The following is a 21,503-nucleotide window of genomic DNA, read 5'->3' on the forward strand; positions in this document are numbered from 1 at the left end:
ACTAAAAAAATTTATTATTGAAAAATATTTTTTATACATCAAGAGAAAAAATTAACCAATCTTTAAGAAAAAATAACTTTGAGAACTTTATTAATTCTATTAGATATTCTATTATACATGAATGTTATTAATAACTTGTATTTGTTAATATTATTGATATAGCTCAAGCTTCATCTATCAAGAAAAAATAACTTTGAAAACTTTGAAAATGTTAATAAAAGTCAATTTTTTATTAAAAAATAATAATTGATTAAATCCGTAATAATATATTACTTTCCGTTATTAAATCCGTTACTATTTTATTTATTTAGTTTATTTATTTAGTAATTAATTTAATAATAAATTTATTAATGGATTAAAATATATTACTAATTTTTAATTAATTTATTAACAGATTTATAATAGATTTTAAAATTAGTTATTAAATTTGTATATAATTTTATTAAGTAACGAATTTGTTAATCCGTTATTAAATAATAAAAATTAATAATTAAATATAAAAAATTTATTATTAATTTATTATAAATTTATAATGAATTTAAATTCACTATTAATATTTATTATTATTTCGATAAATTTTGATAGTGATAGATGATTCTATTAAAAAGTAAAGTGTTTCGCCCTAAATTAAAAAACGTTCTATACCAAAATTTAAATTCGAAATATTTAGGTACAAGAGAAACACCAGCAGACTTTAAGCCCATCCAGTTAGTCCACTAAAGTGGACCCAGTGAAAGACCGAAACACTGGTTAAGTGGGTTGGAGGTAAGATCCAAAGGTTCCACACGTGTCACCATCCAATTGGATACCAACTGCTCACATTTCCCTTCTCGGTTGCATGATTTATTAATCTCAAGGGATGAGATGGATGATGCGTGTACTTTCACCCTTAATAAGATATCTGAATTTTGAATCCGAATAATTTATAATAAAAAATATTAATTGATTTATTATAGGTATATTGTAGTTGAATTAATTATTTTTTAAAAGAATATTAAATAAAAAAATTTAAATATTTATGATAATTTAAAATTTAAAATTTTAGATAATAAAATCAAATATTTTTAATTTGTTATATTATAATTAAAGAATTAAATTAAATTTATATAAATTAATAGTAAATTATAATATAATCTCTAAAATTCTGTTTAAATAATAAAATAGTGTTTAAATACATATTTTTATTATAAAAGTATTATTTTTTTATTAATCTCATTATTCACTCTCTATTTCTATTTTTATATAATATTATTAATAAAAAATAAGATTTTTCAAATATAAAAATATACACATAATTTATAATATTAAATATAAACATAAATATATATATGTGATGTTTTGTATAATAGAAATTTATTTGTAATAAAAATTTATTCAATACAACATATTTGATATTATATATAATAAATATAAAATATATTCAATTTCAATATAATATTTAAATTAAAAAATTATATATTTTATTAATAATATAGAAATTTAGAAACTGTATTATAATTTCTATTAATTTATATAAATTTAATTTAGTTTCTTTAATTTATAATAAATTAAAAATATTTGATTTTATTATTTAAAATTTAAAATATTAAATATAAATGTGAATTATTTTAAATTTTTTTATCTAATATTTTTATTTTAAATTGTTAAATATCACAATTACATTGAAAAGTTGTCTTTATGTGTTAGTGTTAGTGATCTCAAGGATGCACGAATTACAATGTAGAGGGTTGGTTTTTGTTCGTGAAAAATAACTTATATTTATAAAATATTTTTTGAGTAAAATATTTTTTTATAAAAAATAAATATTTTTTAATAAAATAATTTATTTTTTATTATTTAATTTTAATTTAAAAAATAAATTTTATTAAAAAAAATTATATATACAGATTTTAATAAGAATGTAAGGCCTAAAAAAATTTTTTTTTTCTTATATAAAAAAAGTCATTCTTTTAAAATGGTTTATTTTTTTCAACTATAAAAATATTTTTTACTCTAAATATCAAAAATTACGAAAAATATTTTCTTTAAAATAATTTAAGTTTTTAATTAAAAAAATATTTTTTATTAACTTTTTTTCTTGAGCGCTCAAACAAAAAAAATGTAAAAAAAATTTAAAATATTTTTTATAAAAAAATTTAAAATATTTTTTATAAAAAAATTCTGTTTATTTTAAAAAATAATTCATATTTAAAAAATATTTTTGTAGAAAATTCATTAAAAATATTTTTTAAAAAAATATTTTTATCATTTAATTTTAATTTAAAAAATAAAATATATTAATAAATTTATATAAATATATTTGTAAAATTCTAAAAATAATTTTTTTTTAAAAAAAAGCTGATTTATTTTTTCTTTGTATTTTAAATATAAAAAAAATACTTTTTAAACAAACAGAATTTTAATAAAAATTTAAATTATATATAAAAATATTTATTTTTTAATCTCTAAATAATATTATTATTCATAAATTAATCCTTACAGTTTTAAAAATTTATAAAAATATTTTTTAATTTTTATTTTCATCAAAAAAATAATTCTTCCATCTAATTTCACTTACTTTTTCTGTTAAAATTGTGTTAAATAGAGAATGAACCTTTTTAAAATTCTAAACTACCCATACAATCAAACATTCTCTCTCCATTGACCCCACTGCACTAAATCAAAATTACCATATTCTCAACATTCTTCTTTGCATATTAAATGGGTAGGAGATTAGGAGAATTTTTATTTTAATAATTTTTTTTTATCTTCCATAGTCATTGAATTTTTCTTTTAAAAAAAATTAACACAAAATTATATTTAGCCAATGAGATTTCAAAATTGAATATTAATAATAGTTTTATTAATTAAAAATAAAATACTTATTATTAATTTAGAATTAGATAATTGTATAATATATGCATATATTTCATAAATTTATAAGATAAAATTTTCTTGAAAAGACTACCAAACACATAATTAAAGAAATAAAAGGACAATAAATTATTGGGACTTCAATTGGCAAATCCATATAAAATAATGCCATTATTTTCTTTCTTAATTGACCCACAAAAAATTAATACTATATGTAATTGAGATCTTAATTTAAATTAAAAATATTTTCTTGGTCTCCTTGAAAAATATATTTTGACTCCTTAATTATTTCATCAATGGATTTGGGTGTTGATGAGCCTTTCATCAATTAATTAATAAGATTATGAAATGGCATGAGTCTTCTCTCCGATTTTAAATTTGAATTTTACGCATAAAATATTTTTAAATTTTAAATGATAATATTTATTTTTATATAAATTATCATAAATTAAAATTTATCTAGACAATGAACTTTTGAATGATATATGATATTATGAGATTCTAAATATAGAATTTATTGTGGGTATATAAGTTTAGGTAGGAAATGAGACTTTTCTTTCATTTTATCCATTTTCCTTTTAAAACTTGCACCTTAGATCAATCTGCTTAAAGATAGCCCGATGGATTTTAGACCTATATTATTTTTATGATTCAATCTTATTTCAAGTATAAGAAGATCCGCGATCATCGACATATATTATAACTTAAAATTTTTTTTTTAATAGTAAAAGATGGAATAAATTATCTAAAATATTTTAAGTAAAATTATTTGGAAAATTATTTATAATAAAATGTAAAATTTTGATCTCATTGCATAATCTTACAAGTGTATATATATATACATATATATAAGTCAACTATGAAAATATCATTATCAAAAGTGGTGGCAGAGATCAGGGTTAGATCAAGATAATGATTCTCTTAATTAAAAAATAATATTAATTTTCTTACTCTAGGGGCTACTAGGAGAGTGAGTGAGGAGGAAATCAGAGAAATTACTTAATTATAAAATCAGTTTTGCTTTTCCCATAAAGTCTTACTTCAAATTTCCAGATAAGCTGATAGCTAATTCCTTCTTCGAGTCTAAATTAAATCTTGAAAAATGTTGCTGCTTCTAGTCAATTATGTCTGCTTGACAACTTGTCTTAATTCTTTTTTTTTTTCAATATATATATATATAAATAATTAAAAATAATTATCTATTCCATTATTATTTTGCTGATTGAATTTCTCAGTAAGTGTTTGGATTAATAGTTTGTGAGTTTAACCATTAATTTAGAGTGTTTTGAATTTTATTAATATAATTAAATATAAAATTATCATTATTAATAATTATATAAATTAAAAAAATTATTATATATTCTTTATAATATGAAAAATTTATTAATCAATTATTTTATTTTAAAAAATATATTAAAATATTTATGATATTAGAAAAAATTTATTAGCCTATCATTCCGTTAAATTTACTATTATGTATTGTAAATAAAATTTAAAATAAAAATGAATATTCGATCAGTTCGATTCAAATTGAATCGAATCGAATGAACTGAAAATTAAAATTTTAGTATTTATAAAAACTGAAACGAATTGATTTTGATCAGAAACCAAACCGAACCGAACCGGTTTGATTCTATTCGGTTTAATTGATTTTGATTTTTAATAATTTTTTTATTTTTTACACTTTATTTTTAATATTTTAAAATTTAATTAAAATATTTTAATTTTAATATAATTTTTAATGAAATTTTAATATAATTTAATTTTTCTATATTATTGAAAATAACATATTATTATCACTAATTGATTCGGTTTGATTTTTTTGATTTTTTTGATCAAAACCAAACCGAACCGAAATAATTAAAATTTCTGAAATTAAAAACCAAACCCAACTGAATTGAATAAAAAACTGAACTAAATTTTAAAATTAATTCAATTCGGTCGATTTTTTCAGTTTGAACCGAATACTACTCACTCTTAATTTAAAATACTCTCGATACGGAAAGATTAATTAGTAAATTTTTTAAAAATTTAAATTATTAATTAATAAATTTTTTAAAATTATAAAAATTAAATCATAAAATATTTAAGGGCGAAATTAATAAATAAATTTTTAAAATATTAAAGATATTTTAATTTATTTTTTAAAATTAATAGATCAATTATTTAAGTTTTATCTCCATTAAAGAATTTAGTATAATTATCAATTTTTTTATTGTTTTTTACAAAGATATTCCAAATCTTAGCTACAAGAAAAAAATCCTCCAAAATACCTAACCCCATTTTACTAGCTTTAACAAATGTATCAAAAGCTAGGCAGATGGGCACATGTTTAGTCGTTGAGGTGGGCGGTTTAGAACTTGAAATAACCCTGACCCTACCAACAACCGGTAGAGATGGAAAAAAATATATATATAATAAAGCAGTAACAAACCAATTATATAAAAATAATTGTTTTTTTTTTATAAAAAAACCGTTAATTAGTTCATTATTTTAGGGTTTCATCATTTACCTGCGGGGTGTGTATTTTTATATTCATTTTTATTATTTATCAAATCATATAATATAAAAAATAGAGATTAAAAATTGGAAAAATAAAACTTAAAATTTCTTAAATTTATTTAAATGCGCTTACCATCAAACTGAAATCTCTCAAATTTACTTAAATACACTTATTATCAAATTAAGTTTATAAATATTTGAATTTAATTTATTATTAATCTAAAAATAAATGTACTCTAGACTTAATCTATCATAAATCTAAATATAAATGAGCAGGTTTGTTATTAAAGTTTATCAAATTAAAAATAAATAAATAATATAAGAGTTATTTTGATAGCATGATGGACATAATCTGATAATTTTCCATACGGTATAGTTTCTAGTAGAGGTGGGTCCCGAATTTACAGACTCAAGACCATGATTTGGGGCAAATTGCTTGGCATCAATCAATTAAAATTTGGAAAGTGAAGACGAGAGAGAAAAGGCAAAGAATCTAGAAAAGAGAAGGAGAAAATGGAAAGTAATTGTTTTTCTTTTGAAATTTTAGTGCAGCTTTTTTAATTTTTTTTGTGTTTTTTAATTTTAATTTTTATTTGTTGATTTTTTTTTTCTTCGAAAAGGGAATGATTTCCGTTTGTTATAGTCATTTTTCGCTGTAGTCGGACGACAATTAAGTCTTTTATTTATTTTTCTATTTTTTTATTTTGTAAGTCTTTATTATTTTTCATATCAGGGATGGATGTATTTGAATTTCGTAAGACCTACAACTTCACTTTTGCCAACAGAGAAGACTTTTAGGTTATTGATGTTGTATTTTTGGATTGCACTGCTGCTTTTGGTGACTTGCATTCCCTTTGATTGATAATCGACTGAGTTCTGCAGCGTCTTCTTTCTATGGTGCTCTGTTCTGTGCTTGAATTATCGAATTAACGTTTTTGATAAATTTTATATATATTTTTATTGCATGATGGTCTATTATTGCGAGTTTTGCTGTTTCTGGTAGTTATCATTATCTCACTTGCTTGTACTATGTTACTCGATGTCAATGATGGTAGTGGTATCGTGATTGTGCGATGGTTATTATTATCTTACTTATTTGTGCTATGTTACTCAATGTCAATGATAATAGTGGCATTGTGATTGTGCGATAGTAAGACGGTGACAAATAAATTTTAAGATGTAATGAGTAAGATTTCTGTGAATTGATTGGTCTGAATTCACTAATAGATTTGAGTTGAACCGTTAATGATTGTAGATTGAATTTAAATTTATCATAGACTGAATTTTTTTATTGATTTTCTTAAATTTCATTTTTGAACCCTCTTATATTTTACCTTCTTGACTTCTAAATGCAATATAATCTGCATTATTTAAAAAAAATTAATTAAAATTAATTAAATTTAGTCTTAAAAGAAATTAAATTTAGACCTTACAATTTAAAATGGCTTATGAAATAAGAAGTTTACTTTTCGAAAATTAATTTAACTAAAATAAGAGAAACAACTTACTTATTTTGTATAAAAAAATAAGTTTTAATTCCTTAATTAGAAAATAAAAAAAATTAATTAAAAAAAATTTAATAATTTTTAAAAATTTAAATTTTATTTTTTTAAACGGAAATCGAGAAAATAAAATCTAAAACCTGTCAAATGTAGCACTTACCATTAAGTTAAAGCTATGAGTGCTTTATTTTAATTTAATTTAATTTTTTTAAATATATTTTAATTAATTAGAATGAAAGAATTTAATTTTTTTATTTAAAATATTTTAATTTAAAAAAAATATAATTTTATATAATTTTATAAAAATTTATTTAAATTTTGGAGCCCTACATTTATAAGTTTTGTACCTTAATTAATTAATTAATTTATTTTATTTCGAATTAAATTAACCCTTTTTTAAAAATTAAAATAATAATTTTTAATTTTTATAATAAAATATTAATACCATGTTTTAATATTAAAAACTATTCATTCTTATGATTAAAGAAAATAAAAATAAAAAATCATTTAAAATAATTTTATAATATTAAAGATATAAATTAAGACTAAAATTGCCTTTCATATCTTCTAATTTATTTACAATATTATCTAATTGTCTATCTTTCATAATATTATATGAAAAAATAAATGTTTTTATTGAGTTATATATGCTAAGTAGTAACGATTTTAGAAACGGATCATAATATAGCAAAAGAAATAGGAAATTAACACCGTAAGATGGACACTTTTATGCACATTGGGCATATATACACAGGATTAATAAAAAATATATATATATATATATAATTTTAAATAAATCTTATCTTAATTTCATATCATATAGAAATTTTTAATAATGTGTATATAATCGTAATAATATATAAATATAATATTTCGTATTCACAATCCGAATAATTTAATAATCAAATAAAATTCATTTCGATATAAGCTGACAAAACTAAAATTGAGTGCCGATACGAATGAGATAGATCGTAATATTTAAAACGAATGAATTGACTCAAATAATTATTGAGCAACAAAAAGCGTTTTGCTCATAAATTTTGCTATGCGTATTAGAATCACTGATAAAATTTCAATTCAAAAAACTCATTCAAAAATCTACATTTTTTACTTGCCTTCGGCTAAGTAGTAATCCATCAAAAATATTGTTTAGGGTCTCAAATTAGCTTTTAAAGTTTTTTTTAACAGTATTTTTTGAATTTTTATATATACCTATTTAACATGTCTAAACTAACTTATTTTCTATTCATAATTACATTTTTTTTTTAAAATCTATCAAATCAATATTCGGATGTACTAATCCTAGAACTCTCTTGAATCACACTTTATCAAATCATCGCAAATAAAATTTTGTATTGATAATCCAATAAAAATCTATTGGTAGACGAATTATTAAAAGATCACTAATGGATTAAGATTCACTGTTAAAAAAGCTCGGATCACACTTTTATTACTCTTATTAATGGATTTTAATTTCATTAGTAAATTAAAAAAAAATAATTTATTAATAGATGTGAAATCCGTTATTAAATTTATTAGTAAATTACTGACGGATTGCAATATGTTAGTAACTTCATTAGAAATTTAAATAATTTTAAAATAATTATTATTTTAATTAAATAATAAATTTTATTATTAATTTAATCAGATTTAAAATTATATTATTAGTGTTATTAAATTTTTAATTTATATTCAATATTTATTAGAAATATATAGAAAGTGGAAATAAGATATAAAATGAGAGAAAATGATGAAAAAAAAAAGAAAGAAAACAGAGAAAAAAAAATGATAGAAAAATAAAAATTATAAAAAAGAAAAAAGAATAAAAGTAGAGTAAAAAATTGATTAGAGAAATGAAAAAAAAGGAATAAATGATTATAGAAAAAATAAATATAGAGAAAATAATAAAAAATATATAAATAAATAAAGAGAAAATAATAGAAAAATATAGATAGAAAGAAAATGATGAAAAAAAATAATATAAGAGAAATTAATATGAATGAAATACGGCAAACATTAAGAAAATAAGAGGAGAGTGAAGAAAATAATGAAAAGAAATAGAGAAAGCGAAAGAAAAATTATAAGAAAAAGTGAAAAAAATAATACAAGAGAGAATAAAATGAGAGAAAAAAAGGATAAAAGGCGGAAAAAAAATAATAAAAATTGAAAGAAAAAAATTATGAGATAAAAAAAGTGAAATGAAAGAAAGTAATAGAAAAAAAAAAGAAAATGAGTGAAAGGAGAAGAAAAAAAAAATGGAAGGAAGAAAAATGATAAATGAATGAATAATAAAAGAAGAGGAAAAATATTATGAGATAAGAAAGCGAAATGAATGAAATGAATGAAAGTAATAGAAAAGGAAGAAAAAAAACGAGCGAAAGAAAAAGAAAATAGAAAAATAAAAAATAAAAGAAATGAAAAGAAGAAAAATGATAAATAATTGAATAATAAAAAAAAGGAAATTATGTTGTATTTATAAACGCAAATTATTTACTTACATTTTGAAAAAAAATCAACTCTTTTCTTTTAACAATTATTAATAAATTTAAAATTCGTTAATAAATTCATTTGTAACTTAAAAATATAAATTTAAAAAAAAAGTAAAAATTTTATGTGAGCATTCATTTTAAATTTACTAATAAATATCATTCGTTTTAATATTTTTAATTTATTAATTTAATGATATTTCAGATTTCTAAAGTTATTAATAATTTTTTAACAAATTAATAATAGATTTAGAGTCCACTAATAATTTAAATATTTTTTAAAATCTATTAATATATTTTAATCGGTTAATAATAAATTATGAACAAATTTTAAAAAATCTATTAATATATTTTAATTGGTTGAATTTTATATTTTAATCGGTTAATAATAAATTATGAACGAATTTTAAAAAATTTATTAATATATTTTAATTGGTTGAATTTTAATTTTGTTAGTAAATTTCAACGCTTATTATTTTATAAATTTATAAATTCACAATGAATTCTAAAATTAATTAATAATACAATGGATTTTTAAGGAAAAATTTTTTATGTTAAGAGTTATTAACAGATTTTTAAATTTATTAAAATTATTAATAAATTAAAATATATTTGATAAAATTTATTAATAATGTGGAGATTTCTTGTAGTAATTAATTGGGTATAAATAATTTTTTTTTTATTTAACGCAACATCCCTTTAATTATATCCATTTTAAGGTCCAGATAAAAATAATCTTTTTAAATTTGATGACTGTCCAAATCACTCAGTTTGTTTGATTTAAAATAAAATCGAACTGAATAAATCAAAAATTAAAATTTAAGTATTTTTAAAAATCAAACCGAATTGATTTTAATTAGAAACTGAATCAAATCAAATTGATCTAATTTAGTTCGATTCGATTCGGTTTAATTAGTTTCAATTTTTAATAATTTTTTATTTTTTACATTTTATTTTTAATATTTTAAAATTTAATTTTAATATGATCTAATCTCTCTAAAAATAATATATTATTATCACTAATCAATTCAGTTCGATTTTTTTGATTTTTTCTAATCAAAATCGAGTCGAGTTGAAATAATCGAAAGTTTTAAAATTAAAAATTGAATCGAATTGAAATAAATAAAAAATCAAATCAAAATTTTAAATTAATTCAGTTCAATCGATTTTTTCAATTTAAACCAACTATTGCTAAATTAACTGAAATTTTTTCGATTTTTTTGATTTGAACCGATTTTTTTAATTTCAAATTAATTATTTATAAATCTGCTCACCCCTCACTGCACTCTACTATGATGCAGGTAAATCTTTGATAAGCAACAGTAATTTTTTTTTTTCCTGAGGTAAATCCTTCGAAATTAAGTACATAATAAAAAACTTAACTAAATTAATAGCTTTGTTTCTAATTGTGAAATATTGTGATTAAAGCTCACACTGCACGCGGATGAGCAGTATTCGGTTCAAACTGAAAAAATTGATCGAATTGAATCGATTTAAAATTTTGATTCGGTACGGTTTTTAATTTCAAAAATTTCGATTATTTCGGTTCGATTCGGTTTTGATCAGAAAAAAATAAAAAATACCGAACCGAACCAATTAGTGATAATAATATGTTTTTTTAATCATATAGAGAAATTAAATCATATTAAGATTAAAATATTTTAATTAAATTTTAAAATATTAAAAATAAAGTGTAAAAAATAAAAAAAATTATTAAAAATCAAAACCGATTAAACCGAACCGAATAGAACCGAATCAGACCGGTTCGGTTTGATTCAGTTCTGACCAAAATCGATTCGGCTCGATTTTCATAAACACTAAAATTTCAGTTTTTGGTTTATTCGGTTCGGTTCGGTTTTGAACCGAACCGACCGAATGCTCACCCCTACGCATGCGCGTCTACACATACTATATCTAGAAAAATTAGAAATTAAAAATGTATTTGTCTAATTATTTCAATCGTAATTAGAAATTACTTGCGATTCAATTTGAGTATGTCTTAATTTTAAATATAAATGGAGTTGATTTGTATTTCAAAAAAAAGAAAATATGACCATATATAATAAAATGTCAAATTCAATAATTTTTATTTTAAATTGTCATTTATTTAAATAGACTTCATTGCTAAATGAGTTGAGGATTAAGAGTTCCTTTTGTAATATCTAATATCTTATAATAGCTTAAGAAGTTGAAAATGTCAAATATGATTTCATAAGGTTTATTATTGCGTGAACTCAAATAATAAAGAGATTCTTAATATTCCATTCGTTTTATAATTTTTATTTTTTTATTTTAAAATTATTATCCATTATTTTTTTTATTCTTGGATAATATATAAATGATTTTATTTATAAAATATATCTCAAAATGTTTCGTAATATTTAATAAAATTTAATATTTTTAAAATAAATATAATAAAAAAATATTATTTTTCTTAAAATATGTTAAAAAATAAAAGTTGACGTATTAAACTGATAAAAAGTAGAGGCGAGCAATATTCAGTTCAAACTGAAAAAATTGATTGAATTGAATTAATTTAGAATTCAATTCGATTTTTTATTCATTTCGGTTCAATTTAATTTTTAATTTAAAAATTATGGTTATTTTAGTTCGGTTCGATTTTGATAAGAAAAAATAAAAAAAATCGAACCGAACCAATTAGTGATAATAATATATTATTTTCAATAAAACAGAGAGATTAGATCATATTAAAATTAAAATATTTTAATTAAATTTTAGAATATTAAAAATAAAGTGTAAAAAATAAAAATTTATTAAAATTTCAAATCGATCAAATCAAATGGAATTAAATTGAATCAGATCGATTCCATTCGATTCGATTTTTGATTAAAATCGATTTGATTTAATTTTTATAAATATTAAAATTTTAATTTTTGATTTATTCAATTCGATTTAATTTTGAATAGTATCCATGAAATACTTAGTCTAATGAAAAGTCCTCCTTATATGCTTATTAGTGAAATTTATCATTATTTTGACGATGCTGATTAATTGGGTATATACATTTGAATGTTAAAAAAAAAATATTTTCGATAATAGGTGTAATTCAAAGTATTGAGTAAGAAAAAATTTATAATAATTAAAAATGTGATTTTTTCAAGAGGAAGAAAGATTCTTTCGTAGATGTAAGCACATGGAGAAGTTATAGAATATAGATTTAAAGAGGCATGAAATTGGAATATTAGATGGTGAATGAATTATATACTCTATGAAATTAATAAATAACAAATCTGTGGTTGGTGAAGCAATTAACAAATTAGATCAAGACAAGCACTCACATGCCATATTCTCCTATAAATAACACCAGACTCCTCCCCATTTTCTATTCAACCAAACAAAACCCAAGACAAATATTTTCCTTCTCTCATAAGAAGCTCAAGAAATGGCTCCAACACTTGCAGAATCAACCACTGACGCCTCCGCCTTTGATATCGCCGATTTTGTGATCAACCAAGGGAATGGCGTAAAGGGTCTCTCTGAGTTGGGCATCAAAAGCCTTCCTCGCCAATATATTCAACCAAAAGAAGCATTGATCAACATCATCCCAAACAAATCCATCCCTGTCATTGACATGGCCAACTGGGAAAATGATCCCAACATCGCTGAATCTGTCTGTGAAGCTGCTGAGACATTTGGATTCTTTCAGCTTGTTAACCATGGCGTTCCTCTTGAGGTCCTTGACGGTGTTAAAGATGCAACGCATCGTTTCTTTGGGGTTCCAGCTGCTGTGAAGAGGAAGTATTCTAAGGAGCTTTCGCCTTCTAACAGTGTTAGATTTGGCACCAGCTTTAGCCCTGATTCTGAGAAAGCTCTTGAATGGAAAGATTATCTCAGCCTTTTCTATGTCTCTGAGGAAGAAGCTTCTGCATTGTGGCCTCCTGAGTGCAAGTAAGAAAATTATTTTAATATTGTGAAGTTTTCTTGGAAATTATTAAACTGATCGTTTCTTTGTTTACAGGGATGAATGCTTGGAGTACATGAAGAAATCTGAAATCTTATGCAGAAAGCTTTTGACTGCATTAATGGAGAGACTCAATGTAAAAGAAATAGACGAGAAGAAAGAGTCTCTTTTAATGGGATCTCGAAGAATCAACCTCAACTACTATCCAAGATGTCCAAACCCTCAGCTCACTATCGGTGTCGGCCGCCACTCCGACGTCTCCACCCTCACGTTCCTCCTCCAAGACGAAATCGGTGGACTTTACGTGCGAGTCAACGAAGGAAAAGGAGAAGAAGATGGGTGGGTTCATGTTCCTCCGATTGAAGGATCTCTTGTGATAAACGTCGGAGATGCATTACAAATTCTGAGTAATGGTCGATATAAAAGTATCGAGCATTGTGTGATTGCGAGCGGAAGTAAGAACAGAATTTCTATTCCTGTTTTTGTCAACCCAAAGCCAAGTGATGTGATCGGACCGTTGCCTGAATTGCTTGCTGCCGGAGAAAAGCCAAAATATAAGAATATTTTATACTCCGATTATGTGAAGCATTTCTTCAGGAAGGCTCATGATGGGAAGAAGACTGTGGAATTTGCTGAAGTGTAATAATTTTTAGTTACTCTATCAGTTTATGTCATTATTGTTAATGTTGTAATCACTAAGTATTTAAAATAAACTCTAAGATTAATTTTATTAAAGTTTATATATATATATATATACATATGTGAAAATGAACCATGAGATTTTTGAGATATAAACAAGTGAGTTCCATTTTAGACGATTTTTATTTTTTTGGATTCATAGTCTATGGAATTGACCTAAAAATTTATTAAAAAAAAATTAAAGAGATTTAATTTTATTTTAATTTTAATTAATTAGCCGTCATGCACTATTAAAATAATAGGTAAACTGTAATTTAGTCTCTTTAATTTAGTGAAATGCAACCTTTTATCCCTCTATTTTAAAAAATCTTTAATTTAGTCACTATAATTTTTAAAAACTATGACATTAGTTTCTCCCGTTAGATTTTCAGTTAAATCACCGTTAATTTTAGTTAAAAAGACTAAAATACCCATTCTCTCTCCTTCTTCGATCTTCCTCTTCTTCTCTTTCTTCTCTTTTCCGATCTTCTTCTTCTTCTTCTTCTTCTTCTTCTTCTTCTTCTTCTTCTTCTTCTTCTTCTTCTTCTTCTTCTTCTTCTTCTTCTTCTTCTTCTTCTTCTTCTTCTTCTTCTTCTTCTTCTTCTCTTTTCCGATCTCCTTTCTTCTTATGTTCCTTTGTGATGAATTACTCAACTCTACTCTTGTTCGTCAGCACCTTGAGCAGTGTGTGGAAACTACAACTGAATTGCAGCAGAAATTGCGGTCATTATCAGTGGAATTGAAAAATCTTAAGTCCAGGAAAGAATTTCTGGCTGTGAGAACTTCAAATTGGATACTAGTGCATCTGGAGAAGGAGGGGAAGGACTTGGTTCCGCATCTACAAATCAGAGTAATTGTATGGGAAAGCTACCTAATTTGAGCGAGAGACCTAATCACTTCTGTGCCTGCTCTGATGATGTACCTGCAATAGATGATAGTCAAGAGGGGACTAGGATTAGTGGCTTTGACAAACATCATTTTGTAATGAATTATGGAAAAAAGCATAATTGTGACAGTCAAAATGTTAAGCCAGTGGATGCTAAACGTCGAGTGAAAGATCGGGAAGAAGAAGATCGGAAAGAAGAAGAAGAAGAAGGAGATCAGAAAAGAGAAGAAGAAGAAGAAGAAGAAGGAGAAGAAGAAGAAGAAGGAGGAGGAGGAGATCGGAAAAGAGAAGAAGAAGAAGAAGGAGATCGGGAAGGAGAAGAAGAAGAAGAAGAAGAGAAGGAGGAAGAGGAAGGAGAGAGAATGGGTATTTTAGTCTTTTTAACTAAAATTAACGGTGATTTAACTGAAAATCAGGGAGGATCTAATGTCATAGTTTTTAAAAATCACAATGACTAAATTGAAGATTTTTTAAAATAGAGGAACAAAATGTTGCATTTCACTAAATCAGAAGGACTAAATCACCGTTTACCTTAAAATAATTAATAGCTATTAAAATAAAGTGCACCTAGGTAGGAATACAGTTGGTAAGCAGAAAAAAAAAAAGTTGGATCAATTAGGGTTAATTAAGAAAATTTTATTTAGTGAGAAAACTGAACTAGAATAAATCATAATAAAATTAAAAAACCAAAAAAGAAAAAGAAAATAGATGGTCAAATCCAGCAACCGCCAAGGTGAGAAGTTGATAAAAAGGAAGCTTACAAGAAAGAGAAAAAAAGTTGAGTTTATGACTGAAAATAGGATCTTTCAGGAAAAAAAAAAGGAAAAAGTAATATTTGGTGGGTAGATTTAACCAATGTTGGGTAATTCTTAGCGATTATGATAAATTATTATAAAAAAAATTGAATGAGTAATATAAAATAAAAATAGTTTAAACAAGTTTGAGTGCAAGTATTTAATATAGAACCATTCCTCTAAATTGGATTAATTAACTTTAATTTAATGATGAAAAGCTGTCAAAGTTTTAAACTAAATGATTTAAACACTAATTTATACAATAGTAACAATAAATTACTCACAAAGTAATTAAAAAAATACATTGAAACATTTCAACAAACACCTAGTATGCACAATGTATATAAGGCAAAATTAAAAGATAAATATACAAATTCTAACTCAAATTCATTCAAATAGTTTGTGCTGATAAAAAATACAGGGAAAGCAGCTCTTTCTCCAGGCTCACTGGTTTGGGTGGGTACTGGTTGGAAGACGTTTTCTTGTTGGGTCATTGGATGGATTAGTTGATTGTGATTTTATGAATTCTTGTTTGTTTTTATATATCCATCAGAGTTACTTGTTCTTATATATCCAGAAGAGTCATATGAATGGCCTGTCTTTGTGTATTGCGGTTGGAACAATGTTGGAAGACGATGCCTTAGTATTTTCTGGGTGGCGGATTACTGCTGGATTTAATTTGCTGTTGTATGGTGTGATGTCTGTTGATGGTCTCTGCATGCTGATGCACTTTTTTTTATTGATTTTGGATTGGCTTGAGCTGGTATCACGGATTAGACTTGTATTATGTAGCTCATGTGGTTTGACATTTATTTCTGTAGTAACTGCAGTTTAATTCAGAATGAAGGAGTACTGATAGTTTTGAGATCATTGGGTTTTCAGAATGCAGTTCAATTCAGAATGAAGGAATATATTTTTTAAAATAAATGGATTAATTAATTAGTTTTTTTTATAATATAAAAATTAAATAATAAATTTTATTTATAATAATAAATTTTTCATAAATAAAATAATACAAACAGGTAAACAACATATGACTCAGCTTACTACTTTGTAATAAAGCAAGTCTACTCTGAATCATAAATTGACTATAAGTTTACTGCAACTTTTTAAAACTTTATAAAGAGAGCCCACCAGCAAACAAGAATCACGTTGATGCTAAAACTTGTTTTTAAAATTAAATTAATAAAAAATTATTCAAACAAATAGGAAATTTCTGCTCATAGCACTTTGTTTGGAAGGTTTTTTTAGAGCGTGAAGAAAATAACAAATGATAAATAAAATTTTTTTTCTTTTGTTATTTTTCTCTACTCACGTTTGAATATAAATAAATAAATAAAAGCTATTCTTTGCTATTTATGTGGAAAAATGTGATTTGCTGTTGAGATTGACAAAATAAGATATTATGTTTAACCGAGTGATTTTCTCGAGCACCTAATCGTCGGAATTAGAGATTGACAAGTCTGTGAGTGCGTGATTTCGGTAATTCTGTTCCGCCGGGATTTGTATTAAGTTTAGACAATTTCAATTGATTTTGTCAAGTCAATGGAGTTTTGTTTCAAGTTTAAAATTTTATTGGCTACGGTTTTATTATAGAAAACTTTAATAATATATTTTAACGTAGTATTTCTGGTTTTCGAAAGGTAGTAGTAAGCCGACAATTGTTAAAATTTTAGCTCTTCGTCACTGTTTGCTCTTTACGATAGAATTTTTATCTTTTAATGACTTTATTTTTATAAATTGTTTACATGTGATTCAAACTCTTTAATCTCCACATTTAAATATTTTTAAATTGTGTTTAATTTTAAATGATTGTAAATCTTTATTAGACCCTAGAATTAATATTTCTATTAGATGGATTTGTCGTTGTGTCACTCTAACTACTCATATTTTGGCTAAAAAATCTATTAAGCATATTTATCTCTGTGTGGGGATAACATCTCTATTTATTTAATGAAATTTTATTAATATAATCAGTAGTTTTATTTTAAAAAAATATTTTTCTTATTTAGAATAAAAAGAAACAAACATTGTTTTTTCTTATTTAACAAAAATTTAAGAGATATAACAGAAAGTTTTAGCAAGTTTACCTTTCAAGGAAAAAAAAAAGTTATTTTCCTTTTTTTTAAACTTTTTTTATTCAAACAAGAAAATTTCATTTTCCATTCACATGTTCTCTAAACATATTACTGTGGGAGATTTTAGTCTATTATTTAAGAATTTGTTTTACATTACTGTTAAAATGGTTGTTAAGAAAAATAATTTAAAAGTATCATTTAGAAAATATTTTTATTAAAATAATTTAAAATTATTTTGATATAATTTAATTATAAAAAAAACTAAAATAATAAAGTTATTTTTCCAAATAATTTTTTTCAATGACATCTAAAATGAAGGTTTTAAAAGAAAAATTTTAAACTCCAAACTCAATGCCAAACTCTCTTAGGTGACTTATTATAAAAACAATTTACCCAAAAAAACTCCAGGATTATTAATTTAAATATTTAAATTTTAAATAAATACACACAATATTTATATTTAAATATGATTTTAGCTAATTTTTAAAAATTTTAAATGTGATCATTTATATATAATATTTTATTATTATTTTAAAATAAACTAATTTTATATGTTAAAATAACATTAACTCACATTTAATCATAGTTCACTGATATATTTAATTTTAAATTATTAAATAATTTTAAATTATTAAATATATAGTTCACATTTTTAACAGTAAATAAATTTTATTTTATAATAATAATTATAAAAATTTTATAATAAATATATAGCGTGCTGCTTCTTTAAATTAAATAACATGTTTAGTATAAAATTATTTTACTCATTATTATAAAATAAAATTAATGAATGTTAGAAGATTTAAATCACATGTTTAACGATATAAATTATTTATTTTTAATTAAAATATATTAATTAAATAAAATTAAATGAGAGTATTATTTTTCATATATAAAATTAAATTATATTTAAAAGTAATAAAATATTGTAGATAGCATGTTATTTATATTCTCATATTTTGAGTTTTAAAATTAGTTAATTAATTTATTTAAAATTTAAATATTTTTATTAAAATGTAAATAGAAATAAACAAACAGTTGGTCTAATATATATATCATAGCCGTCTACCAAGAGGAATTTGGTGGTCAACTGGCACTGTCGTGCAGCGTGCTCAACAATTCAAGTTGACAATCCGAAGGGTAATTTGGTCATTGAAGTTTCACAATGACCATTTGGCTTCGGAATGAAAGTGGATACAAAAAGAAAGGAAAAATTCTAATTGATTTTATTGTTTGGATTTAAGAAGCACGGTATAGACCAGAGACCAGTCAACCATTGTTGGTCTCTTACCACATCCTCACTTGAAGAAACCACGAAATTGCATAATGGGGTTGGTGATGGCGAGCTCTCTATTTTTATATTTATAATTTATTTTAAAACATTTAAAAAACATAGACATCTTCACATGTTTTTTAATGATTCTGTGTCTATAAATAGCTCCCACAGCACAGCCTCTCTCTTCAAATCACAATCTCCCCAGCTTCAGTTTGATAATCTTGATATACATAGTTGAATTGCAATGGCTCCAGCAATGGCATTATCATCCACCGATTCCTTTGATCTCACTGATTTTGTCATTAACAAAGGCAATGGAGTAAAGGGTCTTTCTGATTTGGGCATCAAAAGCCTTCCCTCTCAGTATATTCAACCTCAAGAGGCATTGATCAATATCATCCCACAAAAATCTATTCCTGTTATTGATATGTCCAACTGGGAAAATGACCCCAGAGTTGCTGAATCAGTCTGTGAAGCTGCAGAGAAATTTGGCTTCTTCCAGCTGGTTAACCATGGCGTGCCACTTGAGGTACTCGATGGCGTTAAGGATGCAACCCATCGGTTCTTTGGGTTGCCAGCAGAGGAGAAGAGGAAGTTCTCCAAAGAGCTTTCTTCCACCAACAATATCAGATTTGGAACCAGCTTTAGTCCTGATGCAGAGAAAGCTCTTGAATGGAAAGATTACCTTAGCCTCTTCTATGTCTCTGAGGAGGAGGCTTCTGTATTGTGGCCTTCTGCTTGCAGAGATGAAGTCCTTGAATACATGAAGAAATCTCAAGTCCTCTGCACGAAGCTAATGACTGCACTCATGGAGAAACTGAACGTAAAAGAAATAGACGAATCCAAAGAATCTCTGCTAATGGGCTCTAAAAGGATTAATCTCAACTATTATCCAAGATGTCCAAACCCTCAGCTCACTGTTGGGGTTGGCCGCCACTCCGATGTTTCCTCACTCACTTTCCTCCTACAAGACGAAATCGGCGGGCTTTACGTGCGAATCAACGAAGGCAAGGGCGACGAAGATGGCTGGGTTCATGTTCCTCCAATTGAAGGATCCCTTGTGATCAACGTGGGAGATGCATTGCAGATACTGAGCAATGGTCGATACAAGAGCGTAGAGCACTGTGTGATTGCAAGTGGGAGCAAGAACAGAATTTCAATCCCCATTTTCGTAAATCCAAAGCCAAATGACGTGATCGGTCCTTTGCCTGAGCTGATCGCTGCCGGAGAGAAGCCTAAATATAAGAACATTCTTTACTCTGATTATGTGAAGCATTTTTTCAGGAAGGCTCATGATGGCAAGAAGACTGTGGCTTTTGCTGAAATTTGATCATGTAATAATTTTCTCACTTTTGTAATACGCTATTAAATTTATTTATCTTTTTTAAAAGGATATTAAATAAAATTTTTTTAAATATTTACTGCAATTTATATTTATATTTAATATTTTAATTAAAAATAAATATTTTTAATTTATTACAATTATAGAAAAAATTAAATTTATATAAATTAACGATAAATTATAATATAATTTCTAAAATTTTATATTATTAATTAAATATATAATTTTTTAATTTAAATTTTATATTAAAATTAAATATATTTTATATTTATTATATATAATATTGAATATATTATAGTAAATAAATTTTTATTACAAATAAATTTCTATTGTATAAAATATTACATATAAATGATATATATTAAAATATTTTACTGATTATAATATATATATATATATTCTTTATATTTAAAAAATTTTAATTTTTATTAATAATATTTTAAATAAAATAAAAAATATAAGTTTTAAATTATAAAATTTTATTTTTTCAAATTTTTATTAATATCCATTATATTGTATAAAAGTGAAAATAAAAAGCGAATAGTGAGATTAATAAAAAATTATATTATCGTAATAAAAATATATATTTAAGTATTATTTTATTATTTAAATAGAACTTTAAAAATTATATTATAATTTATTATTAATTTATATAAGTTCAATTCAATATTTTTAGTTATAGTTATAGTAAATTAAAAAAATTTAATTTTTTAAGTATTAAATATAATTATAAATTATAATAAATGTTTGAATTTTTTATTTAATATTTTAAAAAATATTTAATTTAGTGTGATGATTAAACGCATTTCCTCCCTCTATTAATTTAATCATTATTTTCTACAAAAAAAAAGAGAAAACAGTAAGCTCCTTAGTTAAAATTCTAGCTTTATAGTTATAAGAGCAAACAAGCCCTTGGATTTATGGGCTCAATGGGTTTTATGGGCTCCCGTTGCATTATATATATATATATATATATATATATATACCTTTACACTGATTTAGGTCTAATTTTAAAAATATCCCATTTCGAAAAAAAATTATAATATAATTAAAAGTTTTTATTTCATAGGAAATCATTTTAATAATAATTATTTTATATATAAATGAGTGAAAACAGTTATTCGATTCTTTGGCCACTTATTTGCATAACCATTTGTTTTTATGCTTTAACAATAATCATAATA

At 23.5% G+C, this 21,503-nt stretch overlaps 2 protein-coding genes across 2 annotated transcripts; both read left to right on the plus strand.

Moving 5' to 3' along the window:
- Positions 1–12,673: 12,673 nt before the first annotated feature.
- On the plus strand, positions 12,674–14,000 carry LOC110619678 (feruloyl CoA ortho-hydroxylase F6H1-3). Its single transcript, XM_021763216.2, has 2 exons — positions 12,674–13,252; positions 13,323–14,000. The coding sequence occupies exons 1-2, from the start codon at positions 12,747–12,749 to the stop codon at positions 13,906–13,908; spliced, it is 1,092 nt and encodes a 363-aa protein (XP_021618908.1). The 5' UTR covers positions 12,674–12,746; the 3' UTR covers positions 13,909–14,000.
- Positions 14,001–19,152: 5,152 nt separating this feature from the next.
- Positions 19,153–20,394, plus strand: LOC110619142 (feruloyl CoA ortho-hydroxylase F6H1-3). The gene has a single exon (XM_021762399.2). It carries the CDS (start codon positions 19,222–19,224, stop codon positions 20,305–20,307), a length of 1,086 nt encoding a protein of 361 aa, XP_021618091.1. The 5' UTR covers positions 19,153–19,221; the 3' UTR covers positions 20,308–20,394.
- Positions 20,395–21,503: the final 1,109 nt, after the last annotated feature.

The sequence above is a fragment of the Manihot esculenta genome, chromosome 7 (assembly GCF_001659605.2).
Source record: "Manihot esculenta cultivar AM560-2 chromosome 7, M.esculenta_v8, whole genome shotgun sequence".
Lineage (NCBI taxonomy): Eukaryota > Viridiplantae > Streptophyta > Magnoliopsida > Malpighiales > Euphorbiaceae > Manihot > Manihot esculenta.

Coding starts and splice junctions, on each gene's coding strand:
- LOC110619678 (XM_021763216.2), top strand. CDS start 12,747: ATGGCTCCAACACTTGCAGAATCAACCACTGACGCCTCCGCCTTTGAT. Junction 13,253..13,322: donor TTGTGGCCTCCTGAGTGCAA/GTAAGAAAATTA, acceptor CTTTGTTTACAG/GGATGAATGCTTGGAGTACA.
- LOC110619142 (XM_021762399.2), top strand. CDS start 19,222: ATGGCTCCAGCAATGGCATTATCATCCACCGATTCCTTTGATCTCACT.